Raw genomic sequence first — 26,104 nt, 5'->3', positions numbered from 1 at the left:
TGTATGCATCTTCTGCTGCCGTTGGTACCACCTGCCCGGGCCTCCTCGCATCACTGGGCCCAACCGTCGGGCACCACACCACCTCCACGCCATGTAGACCCTCAACTATTGGGCTGAGTCTGTCTCTGGGAAGAGAACTCGTTCCCCTCTGAGAATGCCCTCCCAGGAGGTCGGCACAACATTGCCACTGCTGTCTTCCCAGGCCACCTCTGCCTTCGCATGCAGCGCTTTGGGCCCTGGGGTCTGGGCTCCACTGTTCCTGTTGCACCTCCCTCCACTCCCAGCTCGTTCTCTGCTCTCACTGGATGCCAGGACGGAGTGCAGCCCTTTTCCTCCTCCACTCCTTCCCCTTGGGCCTTCCTCGCTCCGCTCAGTCGCTCACCATCAAACCTGTAGCAGCTTCATCTGACACTCTTGCGTTTAGACTGGGCCCCATCAAACCCCTGAGTGCAGGGCACACATGAGGATTGGCGAGGCCGCAAACCACGTTATATTTCACCGCCATGTGTTCCATATTCCGTGACTCTTGAGTGTGGCGTTCAAATGTCTATCTTGCCTGCGCCCCTTGGTAGTCCATTTCCTGCTTTTTTTTATCCCATGGGGGTTTCCTTTTCCTGATTGGCCCTTTTTACATATGAGTCGCTGTCCCTTGGTTCTCTCCAATTTGAACAAAATGACAACAAAACCTGAAATGACTCACTGAATATTTTTACCAACCTGAATGACCTCTGTTTTTAGGACTCAAATTCCTAGTTTATCTTTTATAAAAAAAAAAAACACGTAATTCTCCCATCTCAAACTTTAAAAATATTCAGCTTTTTCAACCTGCTCATGTTTGTTAGCTTTTCAAGTGAAACAATTGGAAACCTCCAGACCAATTCCTTTTATAAGGAATGTGGATTGTTCCCTTGTTATTCGAACTTGTATACTACTTTATGCTGCCTAGGAATCCCCAATTGTTTAAGTGCTGAAAAAGGCTTTTCTAGATTCCCTTCATATCCCTAAGCAAGCTGAATTCCTTAATGGTCTTTGATTGAAGAAGAATTTAGACACCCGATCACGATTGTGACCTCTTGGAACTTCCCAATGATTTTCCGTTGCAATATTGTACAATTTCAGAAAAATAATCCCTTTCATTAAGAGGGTTATGAAAAGGCAGAAAAAAACAGGAGCATTCTCCCCAAACTCGGCAGAAATACGTCGACCTGAACATTTTGGGCTTATTTTATAATTAAATGTAGATGCAAAACTTTGCACGCTGCAGTCCATCTCATTACAGGGGCCTGCAAATTCATCCAGATCTCTCCAACACTGCTTGTGCTTCACTGGCTGCCTCGCCTCACCACTATCCTACCTATAAAGCAGTCTCAAACGGAGCACCAACATACTTGGCGGCTAAATTCCACACCTCTGGAGGCTCTGGCAACTCACGTGGCAAAACGATCAAACGGTTAGAGTCAAAGCTAGCCCGCAAAGGGAACGCTCGCAAGCAGGCCTTCTCCTGCCCACGGTCTGATGATCTGGAACTCCATCTCAGTAGAGGCTCGAAATGCCCCTACCATCCTCCAGTTCTAAGGAATACTAAAAAACATGGCTCTCCATACCTGCCAGAGGAATACAAATCCCTCTCCCTCCACCAACAGTACTGCGTTGTGTCAATCCCAATTCTGTCACAATGCTGTTGTAAAGCGATCCACTGCTCTTGAGCTAGGTTTGCGCTATAAGCAATAAAATAAATGTATGCAAAAATCTAGATTACAGCAGATAATACTGAATGAGTTCATAATTGTCAAGGGAGTCTCTTCTGGCATCTCCTCGGGTTGGTTGCTACCTTTAATTGCACCTCTGGGGTAAAACTACATACCTAACTTTACCTATATCTGTGCCACGGTCCGTTGTCCCATTAATTCCTATGGGGAACTTTGACCAACGCTAAAACTCACTAAAGTGGCTTTCAAATGTACTTACCGGAACATTGGCATTTTTCATGACCCACTCTTGGGTTCCTGGAGTTTCTATAAAAGACACATTTTTTTTACCATTTACTTTCAATTTACTACGGATTTAAAAATTACACTGCTCTATATATCTGCAGTAGCGGATATGTAGTTATGGTTTGTGTGTGTATATATATATATATATATATATATATATATATATCGAAGAAAGAAAAACAAGAAAAAAAAGGCTAATCAAAGCTTTTTTAGGCGGCACTCTTCTCCCAAGCAAAAATGCACCAGATGCAAAAAATATATATATAATAGCTTTTGCATGTTTTGGTCTGGATGATTACTATGAATACATTTTACTGTTCTCTTTTTCCCTTTGGCTTATCCTTATAGGTCCTGAGTTCACCAGAGTCATGCCTTTAGCTTAGGAGTGGACAGTCTTTTCGCCTTTTTCTTTTTTTTTTTTTTTTGTATACATGCATTGTTTTATTTTTTGTGTAGTAGGTTTATTTGTCCGTATACCTGTGTAATGTAATGGTTTGGGGGTGTCTATTGGGGCCAAGTTGTACATATTCATGAGCCTTTGTTTCCCTTGAGTGAAGACTGAAAGTTCTGCCTTAGACCAAATTCTTTAAAATGGTAGCTATCTTTTGGGTGCCCTTAGTACCCTTAGGATGGATGATTTCATGGCCCTCAACAGAGTGCAGTTTAAACATCCATATAAAACAAAACATGAAGAGCTGCTAAGTGTTATTTGGTAGGAAAGGGAAATGTATATGCCATCTCATCCTGCCATTCGATACGGAAAAGGCTTTTAACAGGGTTGAGTGGGGGTATCTGTTCCACATTTTTCCAAAATCAAACTAATTTGTAAGTCCCAACAACAACATATTATGTAATTGGCACATATTGGACGACTTTCGATTTGCCAGAGGGAGGAGACCAGAATGCCCATTATCCACCTTGGTATTTTTGCTAGTAATTGAACCACTCGTGAGAGCTTTTTCTCGAGCCCTGTGGCTCTCAGGCACTGTTAGTCCAAAAATTAGGCTACTGCAAAGAAATTAAGACGCACCAGTCACAAGGAACAAATATATAAACAGTTTATTAGCGCTCTAGCGTTCTCGGATATTAGCAATGCATGTATACAGGCATAGAAAAAGTGAGCCAAGACATGGAGTGGATGCATTTTATACACATTTTGCTGAATGAAATCTCTTATCTATTTGTAGCGCCTCGCATACCTGTAGTATGATGGCCGCTATAAAATGTGGTCCATTATCGGACCAAATTACTCTGGATAATCCCAATCTAGGGAAATACTCTTTTAGCATTACCTTTGCAGTGGACGTGGCAGTGTTATCCTTCAGAGGGAAAGCTTCAACCCATTTCCTAAAGGCACATATCACTACTAACACATACTTGTAGTTTTGGCATCGCTCCATCTCGATGAAGTGTACCCTTAACAATGTTATGTTGTAGGTAAATCATACAGTTCTGAACTAATCGTTCTGCAGCTTTGGGAATATCATTGTTGTACAAAACTGCGTCTGAGTGTTTACAAATGCTCTTCGCTAATCTCTGCTGGCCCATGTGCCATATTAACTATCGCTGTTGCTTATGCGTTGGGCAGCATCCATCTCGGTTCTTCCCGCTCAACCAAACATCCCTCCTTATCCAACCATGCAGGTGCTGAAGCCCAAGATTCAATCTCTTCCTTTGTGGTCTCAGCCTATATCTCTTTCACACTACTAATGCCATCCTCCATCATCCCAGTTTCAGCAACCCATTTAGCAGAATCTAACACATAGATTTGTGAGTGTGGGGTCAGGGGTAGTTTGCTTAGCTATTTTGTCTGCAAAGGCATTTCCTTTTTCCAATGTCGTCAGTCTCCCTCTGGTGGGCTGCGCATTTCATTATAGCTAATTGTTTGGGAGGGGCTAATGCAGATAACAATTGCACTATCAAGGAACCATGCTGGATTTGTGTACCATGAGATGTTAAAAATCCCCTTCAACCCATAACCTTACAAAGTTGTGAGTGACTCCAAAGGCATACTGACTATCAGTATAAATATTAACACTAAGCCCTTGGGATATCTCACACGCTCCAGTCAAGGCAACTATCTCAGCAGCCTGGGTGGAGTTGTGTGGAGCCAAGACATTGGGGAGTGGATGTATTTTATACACATTTTGGAATACCATGATGGATTTGGGCTAGATCATAATGTTATAATGGCTCGTGACCTATAGACATACAGACGTGGGCATTTTCCTATGGCAACATGTGCTAGAGCACTCAATGTCACCTTGCAGACAATTTACTGTAGAGGAAGGAGAGCGAAGTGGGGTGTAGGAGTATATTGTGTTCCGAACACAAGGTAACATTCATTGCGCTACTTTTTCTATTGTATTGCTAGACTAAAAGGTCAGTCTGTATTTTTACTCAGTAGCTCGATCCTTCAGAACAACATGTGCTGTAAATTGTGCTGCGCTTTAATTGTCTGGATGCACATTTCACAATTAGCTCCGGAAAAGTCAAAAGAATCAAGGAAGACAGAATGGCACCTAATTTACAGATTAGCTACGTCCGTGCCAGTACTTCAAGGCTCTAAGTTAAAAGACAAACAATGTGCTCAGCAGTTTCACCATTCCTGTGCAGGGGCATGTTGGAGTTTCCGAAGCGGTAACTTTGTGAGTTCTCACCGCATTCAGAATGAAAACTCGGAAATGAGAGCAAAATAACCAAGATGGCTTTGGAGGCCGCGATAGCGCGGTTCAATGTGTACGTGCTTGGGCCAACATTATAATGCAAAATGCATATGCTTTTACAGCACTGCCCCCTCCTTCTTCCCTCTCCCCAGCCCCCACGTAGCCCCCATGGAGTGTATAGATGTGTGCATTCATAAAGAGTATGTGCCAATGCATGGAGAAATGAATAATTATCCCGTCAATGTGGTGCGTACCATTTTGCACAGTTTTGCTATTGTAATTCATGCACAGTTTGCGTAATCCAAATGTAGGAGGAGGCTGGTGACTGACTGGAGACTAGAGCTGTGACCCTGCCAACATTGATCTATGTACAAACAGCGCAGCAATCTAGGACACAGACAGGATCTTCCTGCAATGTCGGGATAGTAAGAGAATTGAGAATTTTATTAGCAGTTTGGCAGCCAATTACATTTGTGACTGTTGAGGTCAAGTGAGTGCGACAGCAACGTTCAGTCGCGCATGCAATGTTAAAATAAAGTGGGTGTACCAAGGCTTGCTAGTGTGCGCCGGGAACCCGAAGAGTTAAGATTGCTCTCCCACGTCTCCTTTCAGATACGGAGGGGCAAGGCCTGACCACAGGGGTACTGGTGGCTAATCGGCATTGGTGACGAGGACGCTACTGGGCAGGGTGCTAACGGTCCATCGGCTGTTTTCCGATGCCTGCTAGGAGCGTTAACCCTCGCAGGGATGTTTCCACCGCCATTTTGTGTAGTCTGTTTGCGGCTCCACATGTGTAGTGCTCGTGCGCCATAAGAAAATTGTTTGGAGCCCACCAGGCCTAAATCTTCCTGAAGGCCACAGAGGCCACAGAAGGGGGGCTAGTGGGGGGGGGGGGTCATTTTTGTTTTTTTTCTTCTCTCAATCTTCGAAAGAGAAGAACCTCCTCCTATGGGACAGCTGTCGTCATCCTGAGGTGGGAGCCCGGGACAAGACCACCATACCTGCAAACTACATCTAGAGGTGCACCAGTGTGGCTGTGCAGTTGCAACGGCGCAGTGGTCCATCGGAAGACACAGATTTGTGGCCTTCACGAGTATGAGACGTGCCTGTGCGATCTGTTGACCTGAGCAATGCTGAAGATGCCGTCCAAGTTGCTGATCTGTGGGGGGCGGGGGGGGGCCAGGGTAGGACGACGTCCCAGCAGCAAGGCACACTGGCCCTATGCCAGAGTTGGACACATCAGGTACTCCCTCAAAGTTGGGGCCAAAATGGCTGCTGTGGGTCGGAAAACTCAAGATGTACTTTAAGGCAACAGGTGAGACGGACGACGAAGCAAAGGTGACGACACTCATCCACGCAGCTGGGTCTGAGGTGCATTGCATTTTCAAACCCCTTACTCCCACCGACGACTCATACCAGGCTGTGAAGGACTCCCTCAAGGAGCACTTAATGGCACTTGCGAATCAAGATTTCGAATGATTTGTCATGTGCAGCGAGAAGCAGTGGGAAGAGGCTAATTTTGTGGGAGGCTACATCAATTAGCAAGCACGTCCCACTGGGGGAAAATGAATAGGGCATGGTCCGCAACCAGTTATTGCAGGGTTGCTGCTCAGGAAAACTACGAAGACCAGTCCTCCATGAGCCAGGGCTCACAATAGCCGCGTTCTCGAGATGGGGAGGTCCTATGAACTTGCAGATAGCCACGCCACAAAGATGGATGCTGCAGTCAAGTCTCTAAAGGGAGAAGAAGTTTGTGCAATTGGGCGACCATCGAACGCCAGACCGCCAAGGCCCAGATGGCTCCCAAGGAAATCCGAGCCATCACAGGCATGCCCTAAATGTGGCTACGCTCTCCCACATGCAGGTGACTGGCCGGCGAAGGGGATAGTGTGTGTGCCGGGCCACTGCTCCAGTCACCATTCCCAGGGGGCAGAGCAGAATGGTCAGCGACATCCCTAGGCAACAAAGACAGGTGGCTGTGGTTGAACAGGAAATGCAGGGTCTGGAAATAAGAGGAAGAAGTCTTCTTTATATCAAGAATTGATTCAGTGAAAAAGATAAGAAGGCAACGCACGTGCACAGTGATGGTATGTGGGACATTGACTCTGGTGCCGATACACAGGCGCATCTGTGTGTGTACTAGCAACCTGCCACTATGAGGCACTCCCTGTGCCTCCGGTGTTGGGGGAAAGGCACACGCCAAGATATTTTCATTCGGAGGGACCCTACCACTACCCCTCTGAGGCGCGTTTGTAGGTCAGGTGACCCAGGCAGACCACGCCATCCGAGCGAGATTCTTTGTGACAAACATTAGCCCACACTCACTCTTAAGCTGTGCTGCATCAGAGGCGCTGGGAATCGTACATTTTTCACTTGCAGTGTATGCGGAGGACATCAACGACATATTGGAGAGGTTCGCCATACAAGGCTGAGCCCATCAAATTGCATATTGATGAGACAGTACGTCCAACGGCACTAAAACGTTGGTGCATACCATTATACCTGAGAGAACAAGTGGCGAAAGAGCTACAGAACTTAGTTGACTTGTATATAATTGAGAGAGTAGAAGGCCCCACCCCATGGGTGTACCCCCGCCCCATCGTGGCAGCAGCCAAATCTAAGCAGCCAGGGTCTGTCTGCATCTGCGTGGACATGCGGCTACCCAACTCCGCCATCAAACGTGAGACATATCACGCCAGCACTGGATGATGTGGTGGGGGATCTTGTGTTACATAACGACTTTTACGACTCATCATGGGTTCATCTTTCATGCCAAGGGAGTTTCCCCAGATCCACAAAAGGTCAGACATTCAAGAGGCAAAACCTTCAGCAAACATCTCAGAGGTTAGGAGTTACTTCGGCATTGTGACCTATTGCGGGAGATTCATTCTGAACTTGGCAACCCTCTCGGAGCCTCTCCGAACCCTGACCATGAGTATGTTGGCAGGTGTATCTGGTGCCAGGCGGCTGCCCCGGTAACAAGGAACCGAGCATTGAGTCTATGGCGAGAAGCAACAACCCCTGGGACACAGTACATGTGGACTTTGGGTCGACAGTGAGAGAAATGTATTTTCTTCTAATGATCGACCAGTGGTCAAGATACCCGGAGGTGGAGCTGGTAGAGTCGACGTCCTGTGAACAGGTAATCCAAGTGATGGAAAAGGTGTTTACTGCCCATGGGTTCCCACGAATAATTTGCTCTGATAATGGACCACCATTTCAGGGAGGACATTTCGCAGAATTTATGGCATACTGCAGCATCAAGCACAGAAAAGTGACGTCTGGATGGCCAAGGGCAAACTGAGAAGCTGAGCGCTTCATGCGAACACTCCATAAACTGTTATGCATAGCCCAAGGGCAGGAGAAGAACTGAAAAGAACCATGTACCAGTTCTTCAGGGAATACCGAGCCACCCCCCTTTCTATCCCCCCCCACCAATCCACGGGGGTACCTCCAGCGGAAGCCTTCAACAGATGCCCAAGAGGGCTCATTCCGGAGACGGAAGGCTGACTGCCAGGCATCATTGATGACCAAAGGATGGCAGAAGACCGGCTAGCACACAATGAGGGGGAGAATGCCAGATGCCGGCTCGGCACGGTGAGAAAGCGCCATCCTGAGGGAAAACTGTCCCTCAATTATGAACCTACTCCCATGGGAGTAATCAAGTCAAAGGGCCCATGGTGACCGCTGCTGATTAGAGGGGCGGTGACGAGAAATTCTTGCTTCTTTCGAAAGGTTGGAGGGGTGAGCGCAGATGGATCTTCAAGAAGTCCAATAGTCCTGTCCAGCTGCGTTACAGCAGGCCTCCATTCCTAGCCTCACCCGGTCATTTTTCGACACTGTCTAACCAGTCTCTCGTGTGACGACCTGGTCATGGAGGGAGGAGACGGAGAGCAGCTACAGGGAACTGGTGGTCTTGTGCCCACTGCACTGCCCTGGCTGAACTGCCAAAATGAGGAGGCTCTGGCTGGGCATGTGACTGGCTTATGTCCCTGGCTGTGGCACCGCACGATACGGAGGGTCGATGCAGGGGGATGGGAGAGTAGATCTCTCTTTGGGATTTACGGCAGGCTTGTTCCTAAAGTGTCTCCCAGACACCTACTCTGTTGCAGCTCTCAACCCAGCCTCTAGTTTATGGTGCCCACCGTGCAGAGATGCTGGCATGCCGCAGTTAGAAAGTTTAGTGCCCTGGAGAACTACGCTGCTCGGCGCATGCCTCATCTCATGGCAAAGTCTCCAAACCGCCCCATGACTGTTAGAGGTGCTTGTGAACGCAGCGGTAACACCTGACCCAACCCACATGGGTGTGTTCAACACAGATGGGCTTGGAAAATACGTTGGCATAAGATACAGACCTCTGATACTAATGTATAGTGATCGCTGCAAGAGGGCTAAGCAACACCATTTTTGCAGCCTCACTGCTCCTGTGGCATGTTCCTTGTCACTTTCTATATCACTGGGTCTTGCTACTGTGCAGCTTTTTCAGGATTTACCAGTTCCTTAAGCTTCAGTATGGGCTGGGTCTAGCCTCAATAGACTTCAAAGAAAAATGCAACGTTTCTGCAGCAGTTGCACACATCTGGTTCTCTTGTGAGGGCATAACGTGCCTGTGCAGTGGTGAAGGGGAATGTCTAAAACTAGGTATGATCACCCCAACTTTGTTCTTTAATGGCTCTTAAATGCTGACACATATAGTGAAATCTAAGCTACGGATTTTTAAAGTGACCAGTCCTATGTCTCCATCAAACTGTCCAATCAAACTACTCGCAAAAATGCAATTGCACAGATGTATTGTTTTCACCTAACCTATTTCCTGAGAACGAGTTTAGAAGCCATGATATTTTTTAAATATCTAACTTACTATTCGCTTCAAGTGCAAACCAATGCAGTACATTTTCTGAAAAATATGGTTACATTATGTTTGGGTCCTTGGCTTGACGATGGCACCACAGGGAGTTGTGAGTTGCATTTTGGGAAGCAGATTTGGGCAGAGCTCCCAATAGATACTTGATGATGGGAAAGATTAAATATTTTCTCCATCCTGAAAGTGTGACTGATCTACACAGGAAAGCAATTATGTCATCAAATGTTACCGGGCTGCATACGATATTGTTCAGACAATGGGTCGATGAGAGGGGGGGGACTACATAGGAAGGGGATATGGGCAAAGGTGACAGCAGGCACAAAAGAAAGTGTCATGTTTGTGTGTTTGGCAGTAAATTGCACATTTTGGAAGCCATTTTTCCAAAATGTTCATGGGTAGCGGGGACATCCCCCCCCCCCCCCCCCACCACCACCACCACCACACACACACCTCCCTTGAGGTGGGTTGGACTCACTCATACAGATTTGTCCTGCAAAACGTCCGCCCGCCACCTTTTAAAGTCACCAGCCGCCACTGGTAGGTACTGTTTGTGATTTCCTAAAGCTCTCCAGGCTGTGTATGTGGTAGTCGTGACAGAGCAGTCTAGTACTAACACTCAGGAGGTGGAGTGGGATGGTGGGATGTTAATGGGTGAAGCACACACTTTTCATTAATACCAAATGAGAGTATGTCCACATACTATATTTTATAAAAAATATCTTTATATAAGAAAGAGATTTATCAGAACACTTTTTGTAAAATAAGATGCCACAGTGTAACAAGTAAGGAAAGCGGTTTCAAGAAGCTTTTAGCGTTCGATAAGGGTCCTAGAAGGATAAAAGAGCGTTAACGAGTAGGCAACACACTTTTCCTACGTAGGCCACAATGTTAATAAAAGACCCGGTTGTTCAAATTTGGGGGCAGTCTTTGGCAGCAAAGAGTTAACTTCCTCAAACGTGTCCCAAGAAACGGTTTCTTTGTTGCAGTGGAGGGACACCCATGGAAGACCCTTGATGATGGATCGCGGGTGTGGGGGTTTAGGGATGAAGACCTATATAAAGAGGCTTGTAGCAACACAGGAAAACAATATCTTGGTCGGTTTCCAGAGGAGGTCACACTGCACTTTGGCAACTACCTTTAGGTTCCAGCAATGGCACACCAGTGAAGGGGGCGGGGGACCCCAATACCAGTGGGAAGGAGGATTATTGACTATTCAGTGATTCCCAGGTCGGCAGTCCAAGTCAGAGTAGCTGTAGTGTGCAGCATCTGCAGTTGGCAGTAGTCTATGCGAGGCTCCCATATCATTCTTAGGCATAGGATTTGGTTTCTGTGGATGGAGCCCGCTTGAAGACCCAAACAAAAAACTATATCAAAGAGCAAAAAGCTTGCAAAGTCACACCGAAAAGGAGCTAGCCTGGTAAGAAGCACCAAGAGGCGGGTTTGGCAGTGCAAATTCTTGCTCATAGACGGCACATGCCCTTAGAGCTTCCCAGCTAGGAAAATGGAACCATGGTGCTTGCTAGATGTCCTGGGACAGCGTCTCCGATTGGTTCAGCTTGGAGACTCTGGCAGAAAAGGGGCACCTGCTTCTGGAACCAGCGATGCAGACAGCTATGCGCTTCATGGAGACGATGTCTTCGAGCAGGAGTTTTGATCCCTTTGCCTCCACTGGGTATGGGAAAAGGGTGCTGCAGTGGGTTTATTCTGGTTGTTGTGGAGAGAGAGAGCTTTGCTGTTCCATTCTTTAGATCGTCAAAGGAGGCTTGCATAGAGCTTCAGTCCTTCCTGGAGGGGCAGATCCTCCAGAATTTCTTAAATGGACTGGGTGAGTGGGCAAGGTAGTATGCTTGTATCACCCTTGGGAGACTGGGAGTGAGCACAGCACCCAACCACACACAAGACGCATTCATTCCTCCAAACACACCCATTCGGGAAAGTTCTCTCTCACAAAGGAATGAATCCACAATATACCAGATGGGAATCTGCATACCCCAGTCAGACTGATTTCAGTGTGTCTGTAGGCCCCGGTACTGGGATACAGGTATCCAGCGACCACAGATGACCACCTCCTCTTACATGCACAATGATGGACATGGAGAAAGCCGATCGACTCATCAGGTCTTCAAGGCAAACGGACAACCTTCATTTTGGTGAAATGGAGAAGGGAGTCCAAAAGGATTTCGCTAGGTGAAATGGATTCCATACAGTAAAACATTATTTCACAAGTGAAATAGTGAAAACAAAAGCAGTTTAAGGTTAATTCTAAACCTTACAGCCATCACCTCTTTGTTTTGACAAGTGAAATAATCCCTGCCAGCCTAGCTGCGTGACTACCAGAGAAGAGGTACCTTCTCTGGAACACTGTGGCACAACTTTAGGAGACGTAAGGACTTTTGAGGCGGAGCACGTAAATCGGAGCCACTCTGTCAGGCTTTCGATTAGGACTCGCTGGTAGGAAAAACCGCCCAAAACCCATCACAAATGCAGGGTTCTATAATATAAGGTAAAAGTGGGCTTTCTACCCATCACTCACTGTAACTGTGCACAGCCCTACATATAAGGGGGTCTATCAGTCACCTTTATTCCCTAAAAATAGACAAATACTACCCAAAAAAAAATAAAAATAGGGAGCACAAATACTCCCAAAATAATTAGTAACGGACACCTAGGTCCTTTTGCCTCTGATTTCACTCCCACAGCTGCATGGATATGTTTGGACCAGTAGTACACATAGTACCACAGGAAGAATCTACTATTGCTGCCGGATTTAGAAGAAGTTAACCTGTATCTTTTAATCTGTATGAATAACTAGTAGCAAATACATTTTTACAAAGAAACTCAATCAGTTTTCCAATTAAAACATTTTTACTCGTTTATAAAATACTCCTATTGGGTTCCATGTGTTATCCCTGCAAACATATTGCTGTACAAAATATCGCCATATTTTTGCGGGGATATTAAGGCATGGAACCTGCGGGGGCCACCCCTGCATTATTTTTAAACGAGCGGGGGACACCCCCAGCAACCCCTGGTCCCAAAAACCAAAAAAGTTATCCCCCCCAAAAATATCGACTATGGCCGTTCCAGACGACTATATATACAGCGATATTTTTGGTGGGGATAATATGTAGTGATACCTCCTATTGGGAAGTAGACTTGCATTTTTAGTCCCTAAATTTTGCTCCCAACTTCAAAAAACAGGCAGTAAAATACTCTCACTTCAAAATCTTATCTGGAGCACGGACTGTACATACTCAGTCACGTCCTCTTTCCTCCATACCATATGGGTATGCCTGCAGGGGACGGCAGCAGAGCCTTTAGCAGCATTACATTTTAGCATCGTGACGGTGTGTGACTACGGGGCATGGCTTCACCCCATGATCCCCACCCACCAGTGCCCAACTGCAAGCCTCTTTTTATCCACGCTGATGGGAACGGTTGACCTTACCGCTGTGCTTCTCTTTGGTGTGCATTCCCCTATTTTTCATTTCTTTTTTGTTTTTTGACTAACCCCCCCCCCCCCCCCCACCACCTGACCTGCATGCACTCTGCTTAGAGTGCCTCCGCTCCAATCATCGGTGGCATGGCCATGTCGCTTGCGGAGCACTTACACCGAGAGCACCTAAGAATCATCTTCTTTGTTGGAGGGAGATTACTTTTCCCAGGTCCTCTGGAGACCATTGAAGGCCTTCACATTGTCTTAGAAGAAGCGTCATGGGAAGGTAAGTGGATGCTCGGTTCATTCTTCTTCGTCTGTCACCTCTGCAGAGTAGGTCCTGTCACAAGGTCCCCACAGCTGAGAGGTGTCAATCATCTGATTTCCGCTTCAGAGGGGCATGCTGCCAGGGATCCCCCTCACCACTGAGGCTCATTGAGCTACTTCTACTGGTGTTTGCACCAAGGGCCGCAAGTGTCCTCCTCCTGCTCGCAAGCTTGAGGCCCGTAGGGCTTCTACCGCTGCCGACACAGAGGGGCTACCTAGCTCTTCAGACAACGGTCTGAAGGGACGCCTTCAGTTGGTATCGGGTAATATTATCCCCACCAATAATATCGCCATATATATAGTTGTGGGGGTAAGGCCATGGGCGATATTATTGGTGGGGATAATTTTTGGGGTAAATGGGACCGGGGTTGCCGGGGTGTCCCCGCTCCCCTTTAAAAAATATGGGGGTTGCCAGGGTGTCCCCGCAGGTTCCATGGCTTAATATCACTGCAAAAATATGGCGATATTTTTGCAGGGATATTAACCCATGGAACCCTTCAGTTGAGACTACCAGAGGCACTCCCTCTGAGGACACTATGTCTACCGAGCATCCACTCAAGGTCTTGAGACATAATACTGTGCTTTGCCCCGAGGGTTCAAAAGAGCCTATAAGCCAGGGCACGGCACTGGACAGCAGTCTCCTGCGCACCCCTGAGTCACACGTCTCTTCAAGCCTGCACAAAATGGCTGATTTTGATCAATCCTCATGTGGTTCTTCCCCTTCTGAGATGGCATAGTGGGTTGCACTACAGTCATGGTTCAGTCAGATTATCACCTACAGTTTCGAGGTGTCACTTCACTACAAATGTGCAATGGTTTTCCATGCCGACATCCTGATGGACATCTTATCCGACCTCTTCATCAGCCATGAGGTACTTGGCTCCATGGTCCACACCAGTTAATCAACCTCGCTGGGTGCCCGATACCAGCATCTTCAGCACCGACTGCTCCTCCTCAGCAATAGTATAGGGTCTTCACCAGGTTTATGGGGCTAATGAAATAAGTCAAATGATAGATTTACTTAAGTGCTACCACCTCCTGTGACCCCCAGTAACGGTGCCTTGCGCACCAGAAGGCCCAAAGAATCCTGCAGCTCTGCCTGCTCCTCTGGGTCTTTTTTGTCTTCACCTGTATTGCTGACAGTTCCAAGTGTGCCTGCGCCTCAGACTCTGGCGCCTCTATCTCCCTACAATTCCTTCTCTTCCATAAGAGGTCATCCCTGATAAGACTGCAGAAGTCCCTGATCAGTCGTCTTCATCCACTCCTGTTCTGGATTTAAATAACGAGGTGGGACGAGGAGTTATCATTTTCTGCTAGATCTTTCCATGATCTGGTGGCAGGAATTTCTTCCTTTCTGCGCATTGCACCCCCTCCCCAGGAGCTGTTGCTGAAGGTGGGGTTTTAGCTGAGGTGCTAGCTATGCAGTCATCTGTGCTATCTGGCATATATTTGCCAAAAGAGTTAAGCCTAGCAGCAAAAACCTGGCACACATGTCCTCCTACAAATTAGAAAATTGCAGCAAGATACAGACTGGTGCCATTTGACTACCCTCCGCTTTCCACTCACCTTGCGTTGGTGCTGAAATGAGACTCTGCTTGGTGGAGTGCCATACATTTCACCCAGGTTGTCCAGATCGCATTTTAAATCGTCCACTTGATGCCACAGACCTGTTTCACGCATCAGCAGATGAGGAATTGAGCAAGAGGAAGACCAGTTTGATTACAGCAAAGTCTGTCGGTTCTAATAAAGCAGCAGTCTGAGCCATTCCAAAGGTCTTGAGCAAGCCAGGACTCTGGCTCTATGGCCTTTGCAGGTTACAGAAGAGCTTGTCGCCCGGACAGGTCTCTTTTCAAGCATAGTAGGAAACGTCCAAGGACATCTGCCAATTTGTTTAAAAAAATAAAATTAAAAAAAATGTAGGCCCCCCCCTTCCCCCTCCTCTGTCCCAGACCCGTAAAAACGATGAGGATTGCATCCAGGCTAACTGAACACCAGCAGGTGCCAGACTCGCTCTAATCATGACCATTCCTCAGCGCAATGGATACTGTCTATAATTTCAAGAGGTTTTTCGCTTTTTTATCGCCCTACCTTCCTTCTGCCCCACTGATCCAGATAGGGTTACAGCACTTTTGTTGGAAATTCCAAAAACTCGTTCAGATGAAATCAGTGCAGCGTGTCCCGACCTAGGAACAGGGGCTAGGGTTTTATTCACACGTTTGCTCACTGCCCAAGAAAAACCAGGCTGGCCTGAAGGTAGTTTTGGGTCTTTGTTTTCTAAACCGCTTTCTTCCTCTTCAGAAATTCAAGATGATGACACCAGCTCAAATAGCTCATTCCTTATCCAGAGGAGATTGAATATGTTCGGTGTACCTAAAGGATGCTTACTTGCATGTGCCGATTGGAAACCCCATCACAAGTTTCTTCTTTTCGCGGTACACAGTCCTTCCCTTTGCAATCCATTCTGCTCTGTGTGCCTTCACAAAACTGATGAACGCGGTAGCAGGGATGCTCATAGTGAGGGGCTTGCATGTTTACCCTTATCTGTACCACTGATTGATTAGGGAGAGGCTACAGCCCAGAGGAGACGTTCAGTTTCTACTCAACACTGTTAGAGTTGGGTTTCTCTATCAACCTGCTCAAATCGCAACTTTGCCGCACTCAAGTGTTGACCTTCATCGGGTTCAAGTGGGACACAATTGTTGGGAGAGTATTCCCCACCCAAGAGGGAAAATTGGACATTCGGGCGACACCACGCATTTTTGGAGCAGATGACAAACCTCAGCGTTGTGGTTCCAGTTTGATGGCATCCTGTATCCTATTAGTTTCTTTTGCCAGACTCGAGATAATCTGCACCTCGTATGGAGTTGTTCACAGGACTCTGGCAATGCAGATAAGGCCGTACCTCCTGTGGTGGGGTGATGCTTAAAGCCTCTTGTTCAGAGCCCCTTGTACTCCAAAGTCGCAGGCAGTGGTTGTTACCACAGATGCATCTTTGGAGGGATAAGGTGCGACTTTAGAGAATGTCTGCCCATGGCCTTTGGTCGTTCAAGGACCTTCAGCTGCACATCAACATGCTGGAAGGAAGGCAATGTTCTATGCACCAAATTCTTTCCTCCCAAGGATTCAAGGCAGGGTCGTGCTTGTGCGCACTGACTGCACAACCTCAATGTTTTACGTGAGCAAGCAGGGGGGCACCAGGTCAATGACCTTCGGCCTTGTGACGATTCAAATCTGGGAATGGGCTATGTTGCACAGCATCTTACTGATGGCATCCCATCTACCAGGCGATCTCAACACTTAGGCGGACAGACTCGGCAGATTGAATGTGGGCAACCACGACTGGGAACTCAGTCAGGAGACTGTCCGAGATCTTCAACCTGTGGGGATTCTTAGAGATTGACTTGTTTGAGACCGCAAACAACGCCAAGTGCCTGTCGTTTGCCTCATGGATGGGGAACGGTAAGGGATCTCTGGTCGATGCCTTTGAGATAGAATGGAGCGACAAAAGGTTATATGCATCTCTTCCAATTCCCCTCATTCAGAGAAACGTGCTGAAATTCAAGAGGTCACACCACTGCTCACTAATACTAATAGCCCCTGGTTGGCCGGCCAGGATTTGGTTTTCGGACCGACTTCACCAGTGGAAGATCCGATCCAGTTTTATCCAGCTCCAGATCTCCTGTCACAACAGGAAGCAATTCTTTACTCTTTCTAGCGTTAGTTACCTGGTCCATTTATGCCTTTCCAATGACAACTTAAAGGTTATTCAAGCAGCCAGAAAACAGTCTGTCGGTCTCAATACCATAGTAAATGGATGCAGTTTTGCCACCGGGCATTAAGATTAGAAAATTAACCCCTTTTAAAATGCAAGGTGCATGAAGTACTTTTTCAGTTTACCTAGCACAATCGGGAGTACAAGTAGATACTTGCAGAACTTACCGGGCCGCCCTTGGCACATATAGAAACTCGGGATAAAATGCTTGCCTCTGCAAACCCTATTGTTAAGCGCCATTTAGCGTTTCTCTTAATGTTCCAGCCAGTCAAAAAAGAAAACGCAGTATGGGGCTATTTGAGCCTATGACCAGCGCTGATATTAAACTGGTAACTTGGATAAAAGTTTGCTTTCTAGCGCTCTCCTCCGCTAGGAGAATAAGTGAAATTCAGACCTTTATCTTCCTCTGAGCCTTTTACGGCACAAGGATGATGTGGTGTTATGAACACAGCCTTTTCTTCCTAAGATTGTGTTCTTATTCCTCATCAATGGAAAACTATGCTTATCTAGATTCTTTCCAACCCCGACTTTCAAAGCGGAAGAAACCCTCCACTGTTTGGATGTACAGATAGCTCTTAAGTTTTATCTAGCACACACTAGACACATCCGTAAGTCATAAATCTTCCCCCCACCCCACCGGTTTGCATGCGCACGCGGCGAGGGCCAAAGCTACAGCTGCTGCCTTCCAAAAGGCAGGTGCCTTGGGATGTAATCTGTAAGGCAGCAACTTGGTCGACCCCATCTGCATTTTGTAAAGCTTACTGCATGGAAGCCAGCTCCTGTGCGGGTGTTACACTAGTTATATTTTAATACATGTGTTTTTTTTGTATGGTTATGGTTTTAATGTCTTATCAAATGCTTTTATGACATTTGTTGAAATAAAGATCATTGAATTCAAATAAAATACTTGCGCTTGGTATATAAGCAATTCATTAATTGGGCTAATTTTGTTAAAAGCAGTAATTGCAGGCATAAAAACGGACGACAAAAAGGAGGAGCAAATTCAGGTGAAATCCTGTTTCATTTTATTTTCAGTTTTTTACAAAAGTGTAAAAGCCGCCTGCAAATTATTTTTCACATTACATTTACAATGTATTCCTATAGTATCCATCTTTTAGCAGGTGTTTAATGTAGCAGATTCCATTGGAATCCATTCGTTTTACACCTGCATGAAATTCGCATTGCAGGTGTAAAACTATAATTTTGCAGGCAGAGTGGGCATGAGGAGGACGACATGTATGCTCAAAAAAGGTAAACCATGTATAAAGACTGGAGTAAGCTTTTTATGCCCTTTTTCTAACACTTCTTTGGCACATTTCATTTGTCAGAACACTTGCCCTAACATGTCTGCACACCTTGGAACTTCTATAGTACTCAGTTAATTTCTGAGGCTTGTTGATCTGCTTAGAATTGCATGCTTTGCATAGGCTGACATCTAGTGCTAGGTGCAGAATATTGCACATGTCGGTGGGCGACTCATGTCTTGATGGCAGAGTCTGGGACCCCTCCCGGCACCTTTGAGCTGGACTTGAAAGGCCAAGGCAGTGACTGCTCCGTTTCGGAAGCCGAAGGTTTGAGGTAACTTTCCGGCTCCAGCGCATCAGTCTCAAGCCCTGAAAGGCAGTCGCTGGGCGCTACCATGCTGTTTCGATTATGCTTCTCCATCAATGAGAAGGCCAAGTCTAGTGCCCAGTCAAGTAAAACAATTTATGGGGCACTAATTCGGACAGAAGATGGCCTGGTCTTCCCCATCCAAAGAGAGGGTACAAAACATGTTTCGAGTTACTCAATACATAGTCGGTCGTCGGGTAACTCTGTGAAAGGCCATGCGCCTTCTGGTAATGATGGCTTCCTGTATTTACCTTGTGCCGCACACCCGCATGCGCATGTGTCTGATGCAAGAGTGGTTAATGAAACGACGGTTGCAAGCAGTCTACGGGACGATCTTGTGGTGGTTTTGCATCTTCTGCAGTGGACGAAGAACCTTTTTAAGGGCAAGCCGTTCAACACCACAGCAATTAAAGCCACTTTCACTACAGATGCAATCGCTATCCGAGCAGGGAGCTCATTTTCCCCATCAAACTTCGCACAAGGTGTGGACTCAAGCATATCAACCTTCTAGAACTGCTAGCAGTCTTCAAAGCTCTACAAGCATTCAAACAACTGCTAGTAGTCAAGACAGTGCAGATACACAGACAGCACCACATCCATTTTGTACATAAACAAGCCATCCAGACCAGCCTAGGCTGTGGGCACTGTTCTCCTAGCACATCATGTTCCAGGGGAACACAATTCTCTAGCCGAGGCGCTAAGCAGAAGTGCAGAACTCCTGTGAAAACACGAGGGGCAATTGAATGCAGACATCCTACATGACGTCTTCACAAAATGGGGGCATCCGGACATAGTCCTCTTTGCTACACAACAGAATGCACAATGCCACGACTATGCATCCAGGATCCCCCCAGGCAAAATCAAATGGGAACGCTTGGTTAATTAACTGGTCTGGGAGATTTGCTTACACTCCCCCCATCCCCCACACACCCACACTTCACTTCTCAACAGGACAAGTCTACAAGCTACACCAGGAACAAGTAACCTTAATCCTGATAGCTCCTATGTGGGCATGAAAAACCTGGTTTTCACACTTACTGAAGATGTCGTGCCCTTATAACATGTCACAGAATCGGGGACAACTCTCCACCAATGCCATCAGACACTGAACTTAGCAGCTTTGCTCCTGAGGTCATAGAGTTTGGTCATTTAAACCTAAATCAAAGGTGTTGGACATTTTAAAAGAAGCACGCAAACCTATCTTGTAAATCGCATAACATCAACCCAATTGACTGTTCACCTTCACATATAGTACACTATTTACTATATCTCTTAGACACAGGTCTGGTCTTTAATTCCCTTCGAGTGCACCCATCGGCTCTCTCAGCCTACAACACCTTACAGAGTAGATTTGTGGTAAGTGCCTGTGGTAAAAGCGTTCAAGGAGGGTGTTAAAAAATGATACCCACCAGTTTCTAATCCAACTCCCAGCTGGGACTTGAATGTTATGCTTACAAAGCTCATGGGAGCCCCCTTCGAGTCAATGCACAAAGCCAGTCTTAACCATCTAACATATAAGACTGCTTTCCTTGTTGCTATCACTCCAATATGGAGAGCGGGCGAGTTACAAGCACATTCAGTGCAAGATCCTTTTGTTGTTATTCACAATGATAAGGTGGTACTAGGCTCACATCCACGCTTTTCTCCAAAGTTAATCTCAAAGTTCTATTAATTGATTTACATGGAACTTCTGCTTTCTTCCAAAACCCAAAGGGTGCAGCAGAAAGAACCCTTCATACCTTAGATGTCAGAAGGGCTGTCCTGTATCACCTTAAAAAACGAACCATTTGTTTGCATCTCTTGCCGCAGTGAGAGAGGGGGAATCATATCTCTAAATCGGCTGTCTCTGAATGGCTTTTCAGATGCATCCAACTCTTGCCGAGAGAACATTACTCTTCAAGCCCAGAGCACGCTCAACTTGGGGCACAGGTGCAACTCTAGCTTTCATTGCAAATGCCCACTTAGATGTCATTTGCAAAGCTGTCACTTGGAGTTCTGTTTATACTTTCACAGAACACTACTGTTTAGATACTCATTCTAAAGGTGACACACAGGTGGGTCAGGTGGTGCTAAAGCATCTTTTTACCTTCAGATAACTAACCACCTTCTCCAGGTGCTGCTTGCTGATCTATGAAAATCATGTGATTCTAAGCAGATCCACAACCCTCAGAAGGCATACATTACTACTATAATCGTATTTCTGATGCTTGTGTCTGCTTAGTTTCACATGCGCCCAATCTTCCTCCCCTTTTGGAGTTGAAGGTTCTAGGGCAAATCATAGTTTCACAATTTACCTATTTCCCATGCATACGCTCTCGTACTCCCTCATGTCAGAAACAAAACAGAGGGACCCCAATGTGTAAGAGATCATGGATACATTAGACGTCCCACTAGGGATAATACTACAAACATGCCCAGTTGACGTACCATGTTGAACTTCAAAAACATGTGTAATATTCCACGCCTAACAATTAGATGTAGGCCTATGCAAAGCATGTGAATCCAAGCAGATACACGTATCAGAAATAAGATTACGGTAAGTAATGTATGCCATACAGTCTTTTGGATAGCCTTTACTTTTGGTTGTGAGGTTTGGGCTGTCCTGCTTATACCACTAACTTTCAGTGGAACATTAGTGGGAAAGAGGGGGCAATGGGTGGAGTGGAATAGTTAGGGGAGGCAAACATAATGTTCCAAATTGAGGGGGTGAGGACACCCTTAACCCCTTTGCATGTTGTGGGCATGAGGAATGCCTGAGTTAGGGAGGGTGCTGCTTTTTCTAGATTAGAGAGGGCAGGATGCTCCTTGGAGCCCTTTCAAGAATTGCTAATGAAAACCGTGATCCATCTGTGAGTGAGCCTGTTATTAAAGCCATCTATGACACTGTCTCAGTAGCGGTTGTGCTCTTCTGTCGCATAAAGTCAACTTTTGCAGCACCATAAATTAATGTGACAATTGCTTTTAAAGTCTTGGTGCTTGTGGTTGTCATGATTGGCCGAAGCTGCTTTCATTGCTAATTTAACCCTACTGTTCACACTTCATACAGAGTTGGGAATGAAATGTAAAACCATGCCCAGTAAGGCTTTTCTTTTAATGCTTAACCAGAGTTCTTTGAAGAGTGGTGGTATGACCTGAAAAGTACATTCTATATTGGTGCATCTTAAAGCCTGAATTTCCTGACTCTTCCATCTGTGCATCTTTTCCAAAGGAACCATCCCTGCATGGAGTTGGTTTTGTGGAAGCCACCTGGAAACCTGATCCACGAAGCTATCCGTTCCCTGACCCGTCAGCGGAACTCCTCTCAAGACCAGAAGGGCTGTAATGGGCGGACAACACCACTGGGTGAAGCAAACGGGTCCCTGAACACGTCTCCCCTCGGCACAGACATTGCAGGTTGCTTGATGCGTAGAGGGGTCCTGCAAGACCCTGAGGATGCTATGGAGCTTTGAGGAAGGCATGAGCTCAGCCTTGCTTGTATGGAGCGATAGGCACATGGTGAACTTTCCAGAAAGATCCAGCGAGAAAACGTTGTTGGAAGTCGTTAATGGCCAAAGAGCATCAGATGGGGTGGGTGAAGCGTGGGCTTGTTAACATCAGTAAATGGGAACCAGAGAGTCGACACATAGTAGAATGACATGGAAGTCTGTTGAAGTGCTGATGATACTGTAACTACTACTTCAAGCAATTTTGTTTTTTGCTAGTTCTGCTTGCTTCAAGGAACCTTGGTTAATGCACCCAGGGGCTGTCTGAGAAGTGTTTGGCCCAGCTACACGACAGGCACCCCCTACTGAGAAGAAATGTCATCACGTGGGCAGTGATATAAGACCCTCTCGTCACCTTTCCAGTCTCTGCATCAAAAGTACATCTTTTCGGTCTCATCTTTCCACTGGCCATGCCATATTCGCAGTCTCCTCACGCTCCATATTTACTCTCCGAAATTAGCTGTGATCGTTGGCCCCTTGATTTCCTATCACAGGGTCTTTACACCATAGCCAGTGTTCTCTGACCCCTTGTTGCTCATTTGGATGAACTGGAGGGGCTTGACATGCTGATGTGATCATGCCACTGCTGGCTCGGCCCCCAACTTCTTGAATGAGGTGCCCTGGCTGCTGATGTTGTGAATCTTCTAGGTATGTTGTGGAAGCCATCTTTGTGACTGTAAATAGGCGTGTGCGCCAGCCTGACTTGTGGCATGGCTGCGAATCAGCATGATTATTGTGTGGTGTGAGCGGTTTTATTTTTTTTACCTTTTTACTTTGAATGTGAAGAATGAGCAAGCGATGTGTGCGGTTTGAATAAAATGCCTGAATGGTACTGTCTTAGAATAAAGAAAATTAAGACTTTGTATTTTGCTATTTTTTTCCGATTGCGCCATACATAACTTCAGCCTCACATTTGCACACACTCGCCTTATACTGTTAACTGGTTGTGAAGGTCAGTGAAGTGTAGGGCAGGAACACCGTGTGTGAGGTTGGGGTGGGAGAGGGAGCTAGTCATCCTGTCTGCCTTGCATAAACTCATGGACAGAGCTATGTGGCTCATGATCTTGGGGAGGCAAATAATTATACGTGGTGCGTTTGAACACCCTCTGATCCTTTGGGGTGACTGGAGCCTTCTAGCAAAAGCTTGGACCTTCTCAAGTGTTAGCCCAACAGGTAGATAGTTTAGAGCTCCAGCAAATGAGGTGGCTCGTATTTGCAGCATGTCATTGTTCCTGTATGTGTGGACGGATCAGTCTGTAAACCCTCTGTGTAGTCTTGTCCCTTGGGTAATAGTGGTTATCAGCAACCAACTCTTGTCCTTATTTTCGTTTCACACCTTTTTTCTTTTTTGTCTAGTTAATGAATACATTTTCTGTACTCCTATTTTTACAAACCTTTTACGAAGGAACAAAAACTCACTCGTTATGAACATATATATTTGTTATCCTATTTCAAAGTGCCCCGAAAACATACAGTGGTAAAGGTTCATAAGAGGGTCTAGTATAGTGGGAGGCCAAGAAGGTGGGTATGGGCCGGTGGTCTTGAGACCCCTGATCCACCCCATAGAAAGGAAGAGGTTTAAAATAAGGGAAAATCATAAAAAGCTGACGGATGAAAAAAAAATCAATTAAAAATGTCAGTTGATTCAGTTCATTCAGATAATCCATTCATGAATCTTAGATAAAAATGTGCACCAGTGTTAAAATGCTTGGGGCATCCTTCACTGCATAAGAACCTCCCATGCTTAACCAATTTTGGAAGGATTCAGGGCTATCTTTCCTGGAGAGAGGACGTCTGCATATAGCTCACATATGCTTATTTTGCCAAAAAAATATTACTCAGATTGGCCACAATCTGGTTTGTAATGCTTTTTTTCATTCTTCTTTGTTCTGATGAACTAGATAACTGAATGAAGACTTTTTTTAATGCTTCTTTGTTCTGTTAGAGCACACCTTTTCCCCTTGGGATTCATCCAAAGCTATCCAATGTATGGCTCGCTCTTAATGGCTATTGGGCGGCTGCTTTATTAGGTTTTTGCAAGGACAATGGGGTCCACACTGCTATGAAGTTGATTAAAAGTATTTGTAATAGTTTAATGAGTGTATCAAAACGATATCACTTAAAAAACAAATTGGTGGCTGTAGCGAACTCTGAAAGCAATCAAGATAATCTCATGGTAAAAAAGGAAATGTATTGCCGTGAAGATTTTCAAAAAGCATAATGGTGAATGAATAAAACAAACTGACCACAAAAGTGATGGGTGGAAGGTTTCGAATGAATCTAAACCACTGGCAATTGCTCTGGGCAACCTTCCACACCACCGTTTTTTAGCCCGTCTGTGCCATTGCAAAAGGGGACCAGCCATGTGCAAATCAGTCAGCAGCTGCCGCCACCGAAGGTAGCAGCCCAGCCCGAACTGCTAGGCCAGGACCCCTCTGCACAGAAAACCAAGCGACCCCAGGCATGTTTCGGCCTTGTTGGACCTCCTCAGTGAGGTGCAGCCTGGTTCCCTGTGGCGCAGCGAGCAAGGGACCCACGTCTGGGCATACCCTCTCTCACAAGGAGAAACAAACCGACCACAAAAGTGATGGGTGGAAGGTTTCGAAAAAAGGTTGCCCAGAGCAATTGCCAGTGGTTTAGATTCATTTGAAACCTTCCACCCATCACTTTTGTGGTCAGAATGAATGAACCAGTCTTGTAATAATTTAGACCAGTCTGAAGTTAAACAGTAAAACAGTGAATCGGAAGCAATAGGTTTGAACAATCACTTTGCTCGTGAAAATAAAGTAAAAAACAGAAAGACACTGTCCGTATCGCTGGGGGTCGCGTAACTAGTTGGGTAATTAGGTTTTTGCATGCATAGATCCACAAAGGTCATTGCATTTTCTTAGAACATTAGAATGTTTTTGTAGGCATTACTCAAAAACAAACCCCACTTTCTCAAATTAGTTGGAATCGGATTAATTTGAAATAAAAAAAAAATTCAATACATTACTTCAATGTACAGTTAAAAACCGAAATGATTTTAGAATATCATGAAACTTACTGTTTATCAGTCACTGTAAAACATTTCAGTATTGAAATTAATACAATTCCATAAGTGATCCAATTCTGGACCTAGTTGGGTCAAATCAAAATCCATTAAGTGATGTTTGCCTTCGTTTAATGATCTTGGGGGCATGTTTTGAGATGATCCCTCCAGTGGTCATTAGAAAACTGGTTTTTCTGACACATTAGAATAGATTGCCCATGAAGTCTTTCAAATACTAACCTTCCCCATTCCCTCTTGGGAAAGATCACGGGTAAGGCAAATGCACATTAGACACAATAGTTCTGCAACATGATTATTAGGGAAAACAAAGTGCATACAGCAAATATGTATGCCCAAGAGATGGTCTGTTGATTACTTTGAAATGCAATACCATAACCTGTATTATGTCCCTGTCTGAACCAAAAGCAGCTGGCACTGTGATCAAATACTTTGTATGCCATGCAATGCTGTGGATAGGCCTCATTTGGCCTTTGGATGTTGAGTCTTGGAAATATGCTTACTCTCACTACAAGGTGCGCACACCTACTTGTCCATGATTAGTGTCCACTGCTTCTTCTGATTCATGTGTCCATAGTCCTGCTACATTGTCCCGTCTTGCAGGCAGCCTTGAGGGGCTACATGCCCCCTTCACGTTCAGATGCATTCAGACTACAAATGCTATTCCCACTTCTGTTATGCTTGCCCTCCCTTCTCACAGATACCAGGGCACACCTCACCGACAACACATGCTTCATTACCCTGTTCCTGGCCAGACCTGGTGTTCCACATCATCTCAGATAGTGGGGAAATCCTGCATTTTGAAGTAGAGAATACTCTATTCCATTTCTTAACCTAAGCTGTTATCAAACTCGTCAACAGGTCTTTAGGGATGGGGCTCAACGCAGACGATTTGCAATTCAC

General features: G+C 45.9%; 1 protein-coding gene across 4 annotated transcripts in view; it reads left to right on the top strand.

Moving 5' to 3' along the window:
- HCFC1R1 (host cell factor C1 regulator 1) overlaps positions 1 to 23,015 on the top strand; it is a 204,051-nt gene extending 181,036 nt beyond the window's left edge. For all 4 annotated transcript variants that reach the window (XM_069651714.1, XM_069651711.1, XM_069651712.1 and 1 more), the window contains one exon: positions 21,879 to 23,015. In XM_069651714.1, coding sequence (XP_069507815.1) covers positions 21,879 to 22,119 — 241 coding nt within the window. In that variant the 3' untranslated portion in view covers positions 22,120 to 23,015. The remainder of the gene's footprint in view (positions 1 to 21,878) is intronic.
- The last annotated feature ends 3,089 nt before the right edge of the window (positions 23,016 to 26,104 follow it).

Source organism: Ambystoma mexicanum, chromosome 3p, assembly GCF_040938575.1.
Source record: "Ambystoma mexicanum isolate Mex_15411 chromosome 3p, UKY_AmexF1_1, whole genome shotgun sequence".
Taxonomy (NCBI): Eukaryota; Metazoa; Chordata; class Amphibia; order Caudata; family Ambystomatidae; genus Ambystoma; species Ambystoma mexicanum.
This window is presented reverse-complemented; position numbering and strand designations above follow the sequence as displayed.